This window comes from Dipodomys merriami, unplaced genomic scaffold (assembly GCF_024711535.1).
Source record: "Dipodomys merriami isolate MVZ:Mamm:240054 unplaced genomic scaffold, mDipMer1.0.p SCAF_8, whole genome shotgun sequence".
Taxonomy (NCBI): Eukaryota; Metazoa; Chordata; class Mammalia; order Rodentia; family Heteromyidae; genus Dipodomys; species Dipodomys merriami.
Window position 1 is genome coordinate 21192534 of NW_027206401.1, and position 13666 is coordinate 21206199.

Consider the following 13666-nt stretch of genomic DNA (forward strand, 5'->3'; position numbering starts at 1 on the left):
CCAGGAGTGGAATTGCTGGGTCATGGGGAAGCTATATATTTATTCTGAGGAACCTCCATACTGCTTTCCAGAGTGGTTGAACAAGTTTGCATTCCCACCAACAGTGCAATAGTGCTCTCGGGCCACATCCTTGCCAACATCTGTTATTGTTAGTTTTCTTGATAATAGCTATTCTAATGGGTGAGGTGGGATCTCAATGTTGCTTTGATTTGTACTTCTTTTATGGCCAGAGATGTTGAACATTTCTTCATGTGTCTATTGGCCATTCTTACTTCTTCTGAGAAGTCTTAATTTAAGTCTTTAGTCCATTGAGGCTTATTAGTTGGGTTGTTGTTTCTTTGAGTGTTTGTTTTGGGGGATTTAATTTTTTGAGTGCCAACTATGTGAGACCCATGTATGATGCACAGCTAGTAAAAATCTTCCATTCTGTGGGCTTTCTATTTATCTTGTCCTTTGCTATACAGAAACTCTTCAGTTTCATGCAATCCTATTCATTCAGTCTTTCTTTGGTTCACACGTTGAGCCCAAAGGAGGATATTCTTAGAAGATCACAACAGTTCAATGGCTTTATGCATATAATCATATAAAATGATTTTTTAATGGAAATGAACTCCAAGGAATGGAAACAAGAGGTTTTTGTTATTTTGCTTTTTGGTTTTGTTTTCTGTTTTTTTTCTCCTTTGTCACTGTTTTTGAGTTCTGTACCTTTTGTCTTGTATGTAAGTTTATTTGTAGAGCCTATGTTGAAAATGAACTATACAACTTGTGTGGGAGAGGGGTTGGGGGAAAACACTGGGAGAAAATGAGGGGACATGTCACACTATTAAAAAAGAAATGTACAATGAGAAGTACAAGTGGTCATGTCCAAAACGAACTTTACAACGTGAGCATACCTATGCTTACAACGTCGGTGCGGTGGGGGGGAAGGATTGGGATTGGGATTGGGATTGGGAGGGGGGAGGCTGGGAAGGGATGTGAAGGGTAAACAAAGGAGGAGGCTGCAATGCTTGGTAAGAAATGTATGCATTATCCTGCCCATGTAATTGTAACCCCTCTGTACAGTATGTTCACAAATAAAATAAAATAAAATAAATAAAAAAGAAATGTACTCATTACCTGATGTAGGTAACTGCAGTGCCTTTGTATATCACATTTTCAATAAAAATAAATAAAATAAATAAAAGCTATGCTAAATATTGATTTAATCAAGAAGGAATTTCTCATGGAGGAAAGCATTCTAGGGGAAAGTTGGCCAATCACTTTTCCTTTTTGAGGCCTAACCACTGAAAAGTGAGCTGTCCTTAGTGAGCTTTGTAAGTTAAATGCATAGTAATCACTATTTATCTGGAGCATCTGGTATTCAATCTGTTTATCACAATTTCCTTGATTATATCCTTTGATATTCACTTCAGGACAATTGCTTTTCCTTGTGTTGTCAATTTTTAAAAATGATAATACATCAGGCATTTTTAAGTGGTAGTCAGATCATGTGATATCCAGACTAAAAAAATGTTCTTGGGATCCTCATCTCTAATGACATTAAAATCTATCTTCTGTTCCTTACTTCTTCTCTTGTTCTTCTTGGTGCTTTCTGGGCTTGTTTATGTATCCTTCTTCTCAGCATGGTTGCTATGCTCAAGCAAGGTGAGCATACCTATGCTTACCTCAGGAAAAGATTGGTTATCTATTGGAAATTTGAAGTACTACTTCTATCCCTTTCCCCATTACTACATTTCTTACAGGACCTGCCCCCGCATCTGATTTCCCCTTTATCTGTGGCTTTACTTTTTGAAGTTTCATGGTCTAGAAACATTAAATGGGCAATTCCAGAAATAATCCTTAACAATTGCATGCCATTCTGAGTAGCATAATAAAATACCATGCCACACCTTTCTTATTCCATCCAGAAGGAAAAAGCATCTTTTTGTCCAGTGTATTCATATTACATATAGTACCCATCCAGTAGTCACACAGTAGGTAGCCTAAATATTAGGTCAACTGTCATAGAAACAGGGTATAGTGTGCAAGTAACCCTTATTTTATTTAATAATGACTCCCATACAAATTGGTGGTGCTGGCAATTTTATTAACACTTCTTGTTAGAATGGTTCTATGTTATTACTAGTTATTACTGTGCCTTATTTATAAGTTAAGCTTTCTATCACTAAGATGTAGTAAGTAGCCCACTGGTTATAAAACAGCCCAAGTCCTGTTTTATACCACATTTCCATTCATATACTCTATATCCCTCCACAGGAGAGAGTTATCAGGGCTTCGACACTTGTCATGTGTGCGTTTTAGTAGCACAAACAAGTTGTGTGAAATAATCTTTGTTTCCTTAGAAATGAGAGAAATAACCTGAACTCTCTTTTATTATAAGACTACTATTTGGTGAACATTTGGCTATTGTAAAGAGATCAAAAAAGGAAATTACAATCATGCCTCATTCTACCACCTGGAAAGACAAATGCATTTCTTGAAATATTTTTATTGGTAAATTATAATTCTCTCCTTCAGCTCAGTGGTGATATTTTTGCCTAAATGTAGATCTCTTGTCCCCACAAGCCTATATCCAATACTGATAAAGAGTGAAATGAAAGTGCTTTGCTGCTTCATTCCTAGAGTAAGTGTGTGTAAAGTCCATGAAAACTACCTGTGGGGGGAGGGATGAGAAAGAGCAACAGAAGGGTGAATTGGATCAAAGTATATTATGTGCATTTATGGAAATATCAGAATGAAGTATTTTTTACAATTGATATATGCTAATAAAAAACATGCAGGGCTTGAGTCTGTAAATGCTTATATGATTTCATAATAAGTGTCTAGACTACTGATTTCTTAGAATTAGATTTATTAACTGCAATGTTGAAGTAGTCAAAAATAGTGTTTGTCTTCTGAATGTAGACATGTAGGAAAGTTTTTGACATTGTGTGTGTGTGTGTGTGTGTGTGTGTGTGTGTGTGTGTGTGTGTGTGTGTGTGTATGTGTGTGTGTGTGTGTGTTGGTCCTGGCGCTTGAACTTAAGGCCTGGGCACTGTCCCTGAGTTTTTGTGCTCAAGGTTAGTGCCCTAATGCTTGAGGCACAGCTCCACTTCCAGCCTTTTGGTGGTTAATTGGAGATAAGAACCTCAGGGATTTACCTGCCCACGTTGGCTTTGAATTGTGATCCTCAGACTTCAGCTTCCTGAGTAGCTAGAATTATGGGTGTGGGCCATTGGTGCCCAGCTGTAGTTTTGCACTTTTAAGAGCAAAATTGAGAGGGAAGTCTGAAAATGGGCCACCTACCCTCACATATATACAGACATATTATCCTAATTCCCTACCAGGATAGAATATTTGTTACAATGAACAAATTGACACAATGAATAAATGCAAACATTGACACATCAGAATTGCCCAGAGCCTATAATTTATATTAGTGTTCACTCCTGGTATTGGTTCATAGACTGGGTTTTGACATAGTCACCATTGTAGTATTGTACCAAATATTTTTACTGTTCTCCAAATTCTCTGTTGCTTTTCCTGCTGACTTCCCATATTCATATTATAACTTCCCATATTAATACTATAACTTCATATCTGTAAAAATTGTATATTTTGTAGTGAAATAAAAAAATGAAACCCAACTGGCCCAGTAGAGAGATGCTTTACTTATGATCCAGGGTTTTGCTTATCTTTCACTGTGGATAGGTGATGCTTACTAGGATCATTTGTGGACAAACTATTACTTTGATTTAGGCTATAAACTCATTGAACTCTCTCAACTCAAATGCTCATTGACAATCAGCAAATAAAACTTACCTGCTTTATTGCTACCATCAAGCTGATGATTTGTTTACCTAAAAGATAATCATAATCTTCACTAGAGGCTATTACATAAAATGTTGTTTGTATTGAGTTGAATGATGAATTATGCATCCTAACTTTTACTGAGGATAATTACTGAGCAGTAAATTGTTTATTGGGCTCTTCACACGCAGCTGGTTGGGAGGGGAAACTGGCAAAGCTACTTTGGAAAACATTTGAGAAAAGCAGTTAAAGCTGAGAAGATATCTGTGTATGGCCCTACAGTTGCAGTTCTGGGTAGATATTTGAGAAAAGATAGCATTTTGTGCACAAAATGACACGTGCTAAGATCTTAATAACAGCATTATTTGTAGCAATCCCTAAATTTACAGAGATATTGAATAAATGGCTAGTCACACAGGTGTGCAAAGGTAGGCATGCAAATATGCATATGCATACACACAGTGGAATAATCTATGGCTGTCATCAATAATCTTTTTTTATAAAGGAACACCCAGTAAACATATCAGGCTTTGGAGATTACCACTCAACTCTATAGAATGAGCAGGTCTATGTTCTGATAGGACAGATGACAGGTCAGATTTAGTCTGTGAGCTATAATTGGTGGGTCTTGCTATAGAGTGAACAAACCAAAAGGATGAAGAACACTGTGTGTGACAGTGTGGTGAGACCTCACACACAGAACTGGGGGAGAGAGAGCAGACACTCTTCAAATTCTTTTGTGTAAACTTTAAAATTAAGGACTAGTGATAAAGACTAGTCAGGACAGAATCTTGGGAGGTAATGTCTAGGTATCAGGGGATAGGGAAACTGTTGGGCATGGGGTAAGCAGCTGGGGAATGAGAGATTGTATTGATGGGAGTGGTCAAAGGTGAATAGATACACTGGCAATTTTAGATTTCAAATAACTTCATACTACTTGGGAACACGCTATATAGGAGTTCTTCTGTAGGCCAAGACAGGCGAGGAAAGAGTTTTCTAGAGGCACGATCAGCTGGTGGGAGAGGGTTAGGGATGAATACACAGTTTTAGAAGTTTCTCATATCTTCAGTAGGAAATTTTTTTGCCCTTCTTTGGAATTGGAAGTCAATGGTGGGTGCTAAGGTAGAAAGATAAATAAGAGAACACCCCAGCTGGCTGGAGCACAGAGAAGGGATTCAGTACTTGTAGTATGGGGGTGAGGAAGCATCCCCATGCAGGTTACCTTGTCCAGCCATTGGCGGCGGAGGAGGAGGAGGAGAAGGGATGAGAAGGAGGAGGAGGAAAGGAGGCAGCTAGGGAGAAAAGAGAGGGGAGGGCCTTTATGAGCAGAGAGCAGTCACTTTCTGATATGTATACTGTGCAATAGCTATAGTTTGAATTTTCTGCATTTTTAGTTTTAAAGCATGGGCTATGTTGCAATGGTTGGTTCACAGTTGCTAACCTCAGCCCTCTGAACAGTGGGGGTATGTACACACACACACACACACACACACACACACACACACACACACACACACACAAACACACACCTACCTCTGATCTCTTCGTTTCATGTGACATTACTTATTAGTTTCAAACTATCCTTGATGTTTGCTTCTATTCCTCCTCTCCTTGTTCCCCTCAAAGTATCACACTTTCTTTTTCTTTTTAAAAATGGAAGTGATTAGATGGCTGCTCCACTCTGTCTCTATTTTTCCCAGTCTCTCTTGACCACTTTTTCTTACATACAGGTTGAAGGTTCGCAATGACTGTCTTGTCTCTTCAGAAACGTTATCAGTTTCTACCACTTCCTTTTCCCCCCATCAGAACATTCCACGAAGTCCTTCTTCAGTCGGGATTTTGGTAGGTACCATTCTATCTGTGCCTCCCTTTCTCAGAGAAGCCTCCTTTCAGGAGAATGCCCTACCTCAGGTCTCTGCCACTTGGATCCATGACACTTTTTGCCCTCTGCTGTCCTGCTAATTATTCTCTTGTTGAATAGAATGAGTTCCTTTTAACTCTGCCTTCCAAGGGCAGAAACCAGAACAAGTACACAGCATGTGCCTATAAATGTTTGCTGATTACACAAACTTCTGAAACACAGTTTTGTACAAAGGGTAATAGATACCACTGAAAGACCCTTGCTCTACTGTTAGGCTGAAAATGAAGGGAGTTTAAGATCAAAACGTCTTGCACTTCGGGGTTTGACAGCTTCCCTTTGCTTGTGGTGTTATTTTTCAGCTAGCTCTCACCTGAGCCTTGGTGCTCAGCTGTGTTCAAAAGTGTGGCATTTTGTTGCTGTGGAAATGGAACAACATTCCACAGAAACCAACTGTAAAGTAGGAAGTTGTTTCCCCATGAAAGTAATATTGATTTCCAAATATACATTTTTGGAAGGCAGCAAGATTACCTAAAACTTTTCAACCATAATCCTCAGGATGAAAAAAATCTGTATTTTATAAATCCAGAAAAGACAAAAATAATGGATCTCCTTCTGCCTTTTGGACACCCTCTTCTACCTACCCAAGAATCCACTGGGGCAACAGATTCTGCCTTCCTCATTATTCTATGAATGTTTATAGCACACACAAGTAGAAAGCTGGACATACAATGGTGCTCAGACATATTTGCTCATCTCTTTACTCTTAGGATAGGTTCTGATGGCTTACTTGTGACCTATGTTTTTCTTATCCAGGAATATACATCAATTGGCTTAGGGAACTGCCACACATCCATGCAAGGGCTGACCCTTGGCCTTGGCTGTGTTAGAGAAGAGTTGTAAATGTTGGATCAACCTGACTCAGTTATGCCTTACAGGTTTATGTGGTCCTCATAAATGCATCAGCATATGCCCAACTGGGCAAAAGTTAAATTCTTATTAGCTAGATGCTGTAGTTGATACTCAGTGGGAGTAAAACAATGTCCTTCCTTTCATCATGTAATGAACACATTCAGTGTCTATAAGTATGCTTTGGTGTGAAGCTGGAGAACAGCATGGAACAAGTAGACAAATATAAAATATGCCATTTGGTAAAGAAAAAAAGTACAATGAAAAGATAAATCAAGGCTTGGGAGAGTTTTGGGCAGGTGGGGGGAAGGTGTCTCCACTGTGTGTTTATGGAAATACTCTCCAAAGGTTTTATTACTTCAACATTCCTACAGGAAGAATGAGTTAATATATCTAAGGTTTATGAGTGAAGTACTTTGTATGTACAAGTTAAACATAATTCAAACTTCTGATATTTTCTATCCTTGATAAATTCAAAGTAAATAACTTAAAAATGTTTGTCTTTCAACAGAAACCTTATTTTTAAAATCAAGTGTATATGAAAAACTGCTTACAATAAGCTTTATTTAATAACCTATGATTGTTACTATCATATGTTAATACTATTATGTCAACTATTAAAACTTTCATACTATTTTCAGGCAATAATTCTGGTTATATTTATATTTATGTTATTTCTAATATTATTTCTAAATTGTAAACACTTGAAAATACTCAAACCCATCGAAATAGTTTTCTATCAAAAACATACCAAAGAAGTCAATTGTGTAAAGAAAAAACACTGTAACTAATATGAAATGAAATGCAAGGGCTTACAAAAATGCTATCGTATTAATAAAATTATATTTACAGAATTTCTAAAAGTTTGCTGACTGTTCTATTTTTTATTGTCATTTTACCCTCAACAGATTTAAATAAAATTGTTGCTAGTACTTACTACTCCATTTTAGAAAAAAGTAAAGACCTTAGGTGACTTGCCCATAACTGCACAGTAGTTAGCTGGTACTAAGCCTTTCAATGGAACTATTCTTTCTACTATGGTGTATATCTAATTTTGCCTTAGAATAGATTATGAATTTAAGAAGCTATCTATTGACCACAAAAAAATGTCCATAAACTGGGGCCAGAAATGAGAACAAAGTATTAGTATAAAAAGCTTCCTAATTTTATTAGGTGTTGAGGTTCCAAAAAAAAACTTTAAAAAAAGAAAGGTATAACTTTTCTCTGTCTTGCTTCTTAACTGAGATTCTATGATATCATATACCAATGGGAGAAGATAGACTCAACATGTATTTAATAAAATCAAACCTAGAGTTCAGGTAATCAGAGGCAAGAACACATTTGATTAAAATTATTTGAATTCTCAAGTACGTAGTTAATGTCTGTACTTATTAGTACCTATCCAGAATGAATTAATAGCATATTCTATAATACTTATAACTAAAATTTAAAAAATGCTATCTTACTAAATGAATGAATCCAGAGCTTTTTTTAAAAAAATAAAACAACAACAACAACAAAAAACTTCTGTTCTTTTTGGAGCTTATGATAATAGTCAAGTAGTACTCTACACTCAGTTCTCAAATTTCTTTCCAGTATGTTCTTTTTTCTTCTTTATGAACAGAATCACTTACTATTGTTTTTATAGTTCCCAGATTCCTGATATTTGGTCTTGGATCCCTGAAAATACTGCTACTTGCTTCACTTTTGTATCTGAATCCATGTGTCTGTATATCCCAGATATACACACTTCCTCCAACCGTTCACTCATGAGCTCCTACTGCATGCCTCAAAGTAAGATTAGAATCTTTTGATGGGTTGGAAAGCTTTGGTGTATAATCTGTGCCCCACTGGTCTTTGGATTCCTAGTGTTTAGTTCACTACCTTGAAGATGGATGGAACTTGATATAATTTGATTAACAAAGTTTACCTGAATGTTGGGTTTTGCTGTCAACATATCACGTAACTTTGAAGAATAGGTTTCTTATTTTTCAAAATTGCCTTCATATTTGTATTTATGAGGATCTAAATAATACTGCTTTTCAGTTGCCTTTCTAAAAACTACCAATGCCATAATCAATAATTAATCTGTTTCTGAATGTAAAATGTTCCATGATTTATTATGTATCCATCAACGTATTGATGGGGTAATGATGTTCAGGGCTGGCTTCCTAACAGGCATCTCCTCACAGAACATTTCCTTCTATCACTGGAAAAACCCTGAGGCTATGAGGGACTGATGTTATTATTTCCACGTTGTAGGAAAACTATCAGTGGGAGCTTAAAACGAAGAAGCAGATTTTTCAAATGCATAGCTTCTTTTCCTTCCAGATCCAGGGCTAGAAAGATGCCTATGCTCTTGTAAAGTGATTTCAAAGGATTAATTTACCATTCCATTACTCTGAAAATTATAAATCTAGTTTAATAATTTATAATAAATCTCAACCCAAATCTGAGTAGTATGAATATCGCCACCTGAGCCAGGAAGGAAAATGGGTTCTTTGAGTACCTTCAAGTGGCCACACCATTCAGCAGGATTGGGGTCAGGTGTGAAACAGAGGCAGAGCTCCAGAATATTCCCAATTAGAAAACAAAAGTAACCTTGAAGGGCTGGGAAGGTGGCTCAGTGGTAGAGCGCTTGCCTTGCATGTCTGAGGCCCTGGGTTCAATTCCTCAGCACCACATAAGCAAAAAGAAAAAAAAAAAGCCAGAAGTGGCGCTGTGGCTTAAGTGGTAGAGCGCTAACCTTGAGCTGAAGAGCTGAGGGACAGCGCCCAGGCCTAGAGGTCAGGCCCCATGACCGGACACCCCCCCACAAAAAAAAGTAACCTTGATAAAGAGGATAGAGAGACTGAGCCAAAAGCATCATAAGTTATAAATTAAAAGTTTCTGTTTTAGAGAATCTCTCTCTGAGAATGAGGGACACAAAGAAGCAGAAAGATGCACCAAGTTTGACTCCAAATTCTCTTGTGAGATTTCTTTTCCCAAGATGGGTCATTTCACAGAACAGGTTAACGAATTAAGTAAGAATTGAGTTGACATTATTCATTGTTCATAGTTTCCTTAAATATACCTGACTCTTTTAACCAATATTTTTCTTATACTTTTGAAAACATTATTTTATAATTTACTATACAGTATACATTGATTATATGACAAGAGAGAATTGCTTGTCCACTTTCTTTTTCTTTTAGTTTCAGTTCCACTACACTTAATTAAGGTATATGTCTTGTATATACGTGGTTATACTTGTACAGATTTTGGAGGCCACTTTGAATTTAAGAGTATTCATTTAGCTAAATTTTGAAAAAAGAGGGGACTGGTTTGAGGAGATGTGAACTTGAAACCCACTAATTTAATCCTGAAGAAAAGAAGAAAAACAACGATTTATTACACTTTGGTGCTTAATTTGGTTATTATTCTTCTCAGGACAATATTAAGGAATAGAAAACACTAATGATTAGTGCAGCCGGCTCCACATATAACCCATTACCTTCATATGTAACACAAATTATTCTCCTGGAACCAGAAACAAGTCTCTGTAAGGAACATATGTAACAGTTATTTGTTCTCACTTAATATTGCATTGAATGCAGTGTTTTGGAGTAACTTCAAGGTGAATTTTACACTTACTTGTCATTGAATGTAATAAGCCAGACACATAATTTTCAGTGAGGATGCATGGAAGTCATGAGGTAGACAATTCAAAGCATAAACTGCATTTTTCAGAATGATCTGAGGATTCAAGACTGAGAGAAAAGACCTGCAAATATGACCCCAGCTAGACTAGTGTATTCTGTCTCCAACTGTTCTGGAACCAGGGCACAGCTGGGATCCTGGCAGTCTCTCAAACCTGAAGTATGGATGGGCAGAGATGAATTGGCTGGAGGGGGAGAGCCAAGACTTTGACAATTTAATGACAAGGATGTCTCGGGGAGATTCTAACAGGGATCTTGATATTGGAGCAGACTAAATATCAAAAAATATTTGTAAACATGCAGGCTGTATATATTTGGTGTTATTGCTTGGAAACTTTAACTCATAAAAGTGTCAGAAAATTATGTGTAAAAATGCAGAATACACTATACCTGTCAACACTTGTAAAACATAATTCTCCTTTTAACTATCAGACCTCGAATCCTCTGCCACTGGAGATAGAAAGTTTTCTGAAGAAACGCTCTAAGAAGTCCTAAGAATACCATGTCAGGTCTGTCTTAAAGGAAGCCATGAACTACTAAGACAGAAAATGTAGAAGAGATTTGTGTGTGTGTGTGTGTGTGTGTGTGTGTGTGTGTGTGTGTGTGTGTGTGTGTGTGTGTGTGGAGGGTGTTGATACAGATATTCTTTCTTGAAGAAAATAGAAGATGTCTCAGTTTTAGTGCTGCAGTTATTTATCATGTGAACTGTTCCTGTGGATTTCAAGTGACTGAGCCACTCAGCTTCTCTACTTATCACTATGTACCACATTGATGTTAAACACCCACCCTCAGGAGCATGCTTGCTAATCGCAGGATGATCCACGTCTATTGATGTCGCCAATAATTTTATTTTGGTATTATTTCATCTACTAATTCAAAGGGCTTTATAAATCTTGAAAAGGTCTCAGAAATCCTCTTAGAAAGATTAAGTAGGAACAGTCTAAGCCTTCTTAGATGTAAGTTCCTTGAGGGCACAGGTAGTTTTCACTATGCATAGCTTTAGCTTCAAGCATTATAGACTGTGAACAGGTAATATTTAAAAGTAAAAATAAACATGCATTCTTCTTATATGTCCTCAAATGAATAAAATTTCCATTCTCGTGCTTCTATGTGTATATATATATATACATATATTCTTTAATTCTATATTTTAAAAGAAACAAAAATCTGATAAATGAATGAAATCCACAAGGGTAATGATGAATGTTTGCTCAGACAATGTACTGTTCTTGCCAAACAAGAATGAAAAGGCAGACATCTTTTAATTTGCTTGGAATAAGAGACCTAATATTAGAAGACTCATAGGATGGATTTTTACTTGTCAGGTGAGTGCTCAGTTGCAATTGATAGACAGTAGTGGTAAAACAAAAATAATTTATATAGCCACTTTCCTATTTTGAAATCTTGTGCAATCAGTCAGATTAAGCATAAGGTTCTGAGTTCAAACCTCATTCCCACCAAAAAGAAAATAAAGATACCACATGTTTTTAGCCTTGTTTTCAGCCTCTTATCCTTTTTCTTTAGTTCTTTTGCAGGTAGTGTCTTTTTTGGGGAGTGGGGGGGGGTGGGTCCAGGACTAGCTTGATGCTGTAATCTTCCCATGTATACCTTCCACATAGGTGGGATTATGAGCAACTATTAATTGGATCAGCTTATTTATTGGGATGGAGTATTGCTAACTTTTTACTGGTTTGGCATTGAACTTTGATGTGCATGATCTCTGCCTCCCAAATAGCTGGGCTTTTTAGATGTAAACCACTGTACCTGGATTTATCTTTTGTCTTTTAAATAATGAGCATTCTTGGATTGTTTGTGTGAAAATCTTGAATTATAAATAACTGAGATCATTCCCTGTCTCTAGTATTTGTTTTATTGCTATAGCCAATGTAAAGTTCATTCAACATACTTCAGTGCCTTATATGAATTCTAAATGTTAGAACTAAAATTTTATACTTTAGAAACTTTCCTATCATGACTTGACCATTTTGACCATAATTTGACCATTCCTCACACTGACGCTAGTATAGAAGTATTATCTACTTATTCTAACCTACAAAATGAGGAAAATAATACCACCTTTTTTTCTTAGCAAAATAAAAAATGAAGAGGTCTCAAAAGGCAATGATGAGGTACCCTCTCATAAGAGCAAATGATTATTTACAACAGCATTGCTATTTGTTACAAATGCATTGTGGGTAATTGTGCTGGCTTCAGATTAGTTCAAATGTGTATTTCTCCCACAGCTTTTATGTGTTGTAAATACTTCATAGCTTAAGATCAATCTAAACATTTCTGACTTGGGAACAATGTGATTCTTCTTGCCTTTTGATCAGCGTCCTCTTAAGCCACAATACTCAACTCTCTGTTTATATTGATGATCCAAAAAAGTTTTGAATGACTCTGAAGCGCGGGTCCACACTTAGTGGACCAAAATATTTTTTTCATTGTTGTTGTTATGTAACATTCCACAAATGTGTTATAGCACTGTATAAACCCACACAACCTCCAATTCTCTTGTAAATAGAGCAAGAGTCATTAAGGCAACAGAATAGTGACTTCACAGGACATCAAATGCTTAATAAATGCAAAATGAGAAGCCTTCTTACCTAGCATGCAAACACATTTGGCATTCTGGTCAGGGCTCTCAAACAAGATTTCGCCACACCTCTGAAATAGAAAAATAGATGTAATTATTTTAAAATTTCGAGTCGGGATTCTCAAGGAAATACGTCCATGTAAATATAGATGACCATAGTTCATTCTACTCTTGTTTTGTTCAGCCATCTGGTGCTAGAACCTTTTGTCGTAAGAAGAGACTTCTCTAGTAGTAAAGTATTTGGGAGGTAAGTTGGGATAGACCATTGCTGCCTGTTGCCTGTTCCTGCCTACAGGTGATTTTGCGCTAATAGTTTCTATTGCCATGGAAGACACACAATGCATTGGGCCAAAGGATCAGAGGCTAATCGCTCTCCAAGTTGGTTCTATTCACTTTTATAATTTTTAAGCGACTCACTCTGCAATCAGCACACAGAGTAGCCAACATATAGCTAGGTGGCCAATTCTTAGCTTTTTAAATTCATTCAAGAATAAAAACAACGGAATGAAATAGTGGTGTTTATAATGTTTTTGTGTGTCCACAACTCATAGAAATGTCAACTTTGTTATCTACATTTTAGTGTAAACTTGCTTGTTAAGATGTAGATACAGTGTTCGCTTCGGCAGCACATATACTAAAATTGGAACGATACAGAGAAGATTAGCATGGCCCCTGCGCAAGGATGACACGCAAATTCGTGAAGCGTTCCATATTTTTTATTTTAATGTTTTCGTTTCTTTCATGCATGTGTTTCTAACGCATTTATAAGATTATTTCTTTGTTACTTTGTATGTCCCTCCCCCACAGTGTAACCCC

At 36.7% G+C, this 13666-nt stretch overlaps 1 protein-coding gene and 1 non-coding gene across 3 annotated transcripts in view; one reads left to right on the forward strand and one right to left on the reverse strand.

The window, feature by feature from the left end:
• Positions 1 to 13666, reverse strand: part of Pde7b (phosphodiesterase 7B) — a 308541-nt gene that overhangs the window by 199105 nt on the left and 95770 nt on the right. For both annotated transcript variants that reach the window (XM_070010918.1, XM_070010919.1), the window contains exon 2: positions 12861 to 12921. In XM_070010918.1, coding sequence (XP_069867019.1) covers positions 12861 to 12921 — 61 coding nt within the window. The remainder of the gene's footprint in view (positions 1 to 12860; positions 12922 to 13666) is intronic.
• LOC138819561 (U6 spliceosomal RNA) lies at positions 13461 to 13567 on the forward strand. Its single transcript, XR_011369484.1, has one exon. It is a non-coding gene; the product is annotated as a U6 spliceosomal RNA (small nuclear RNA).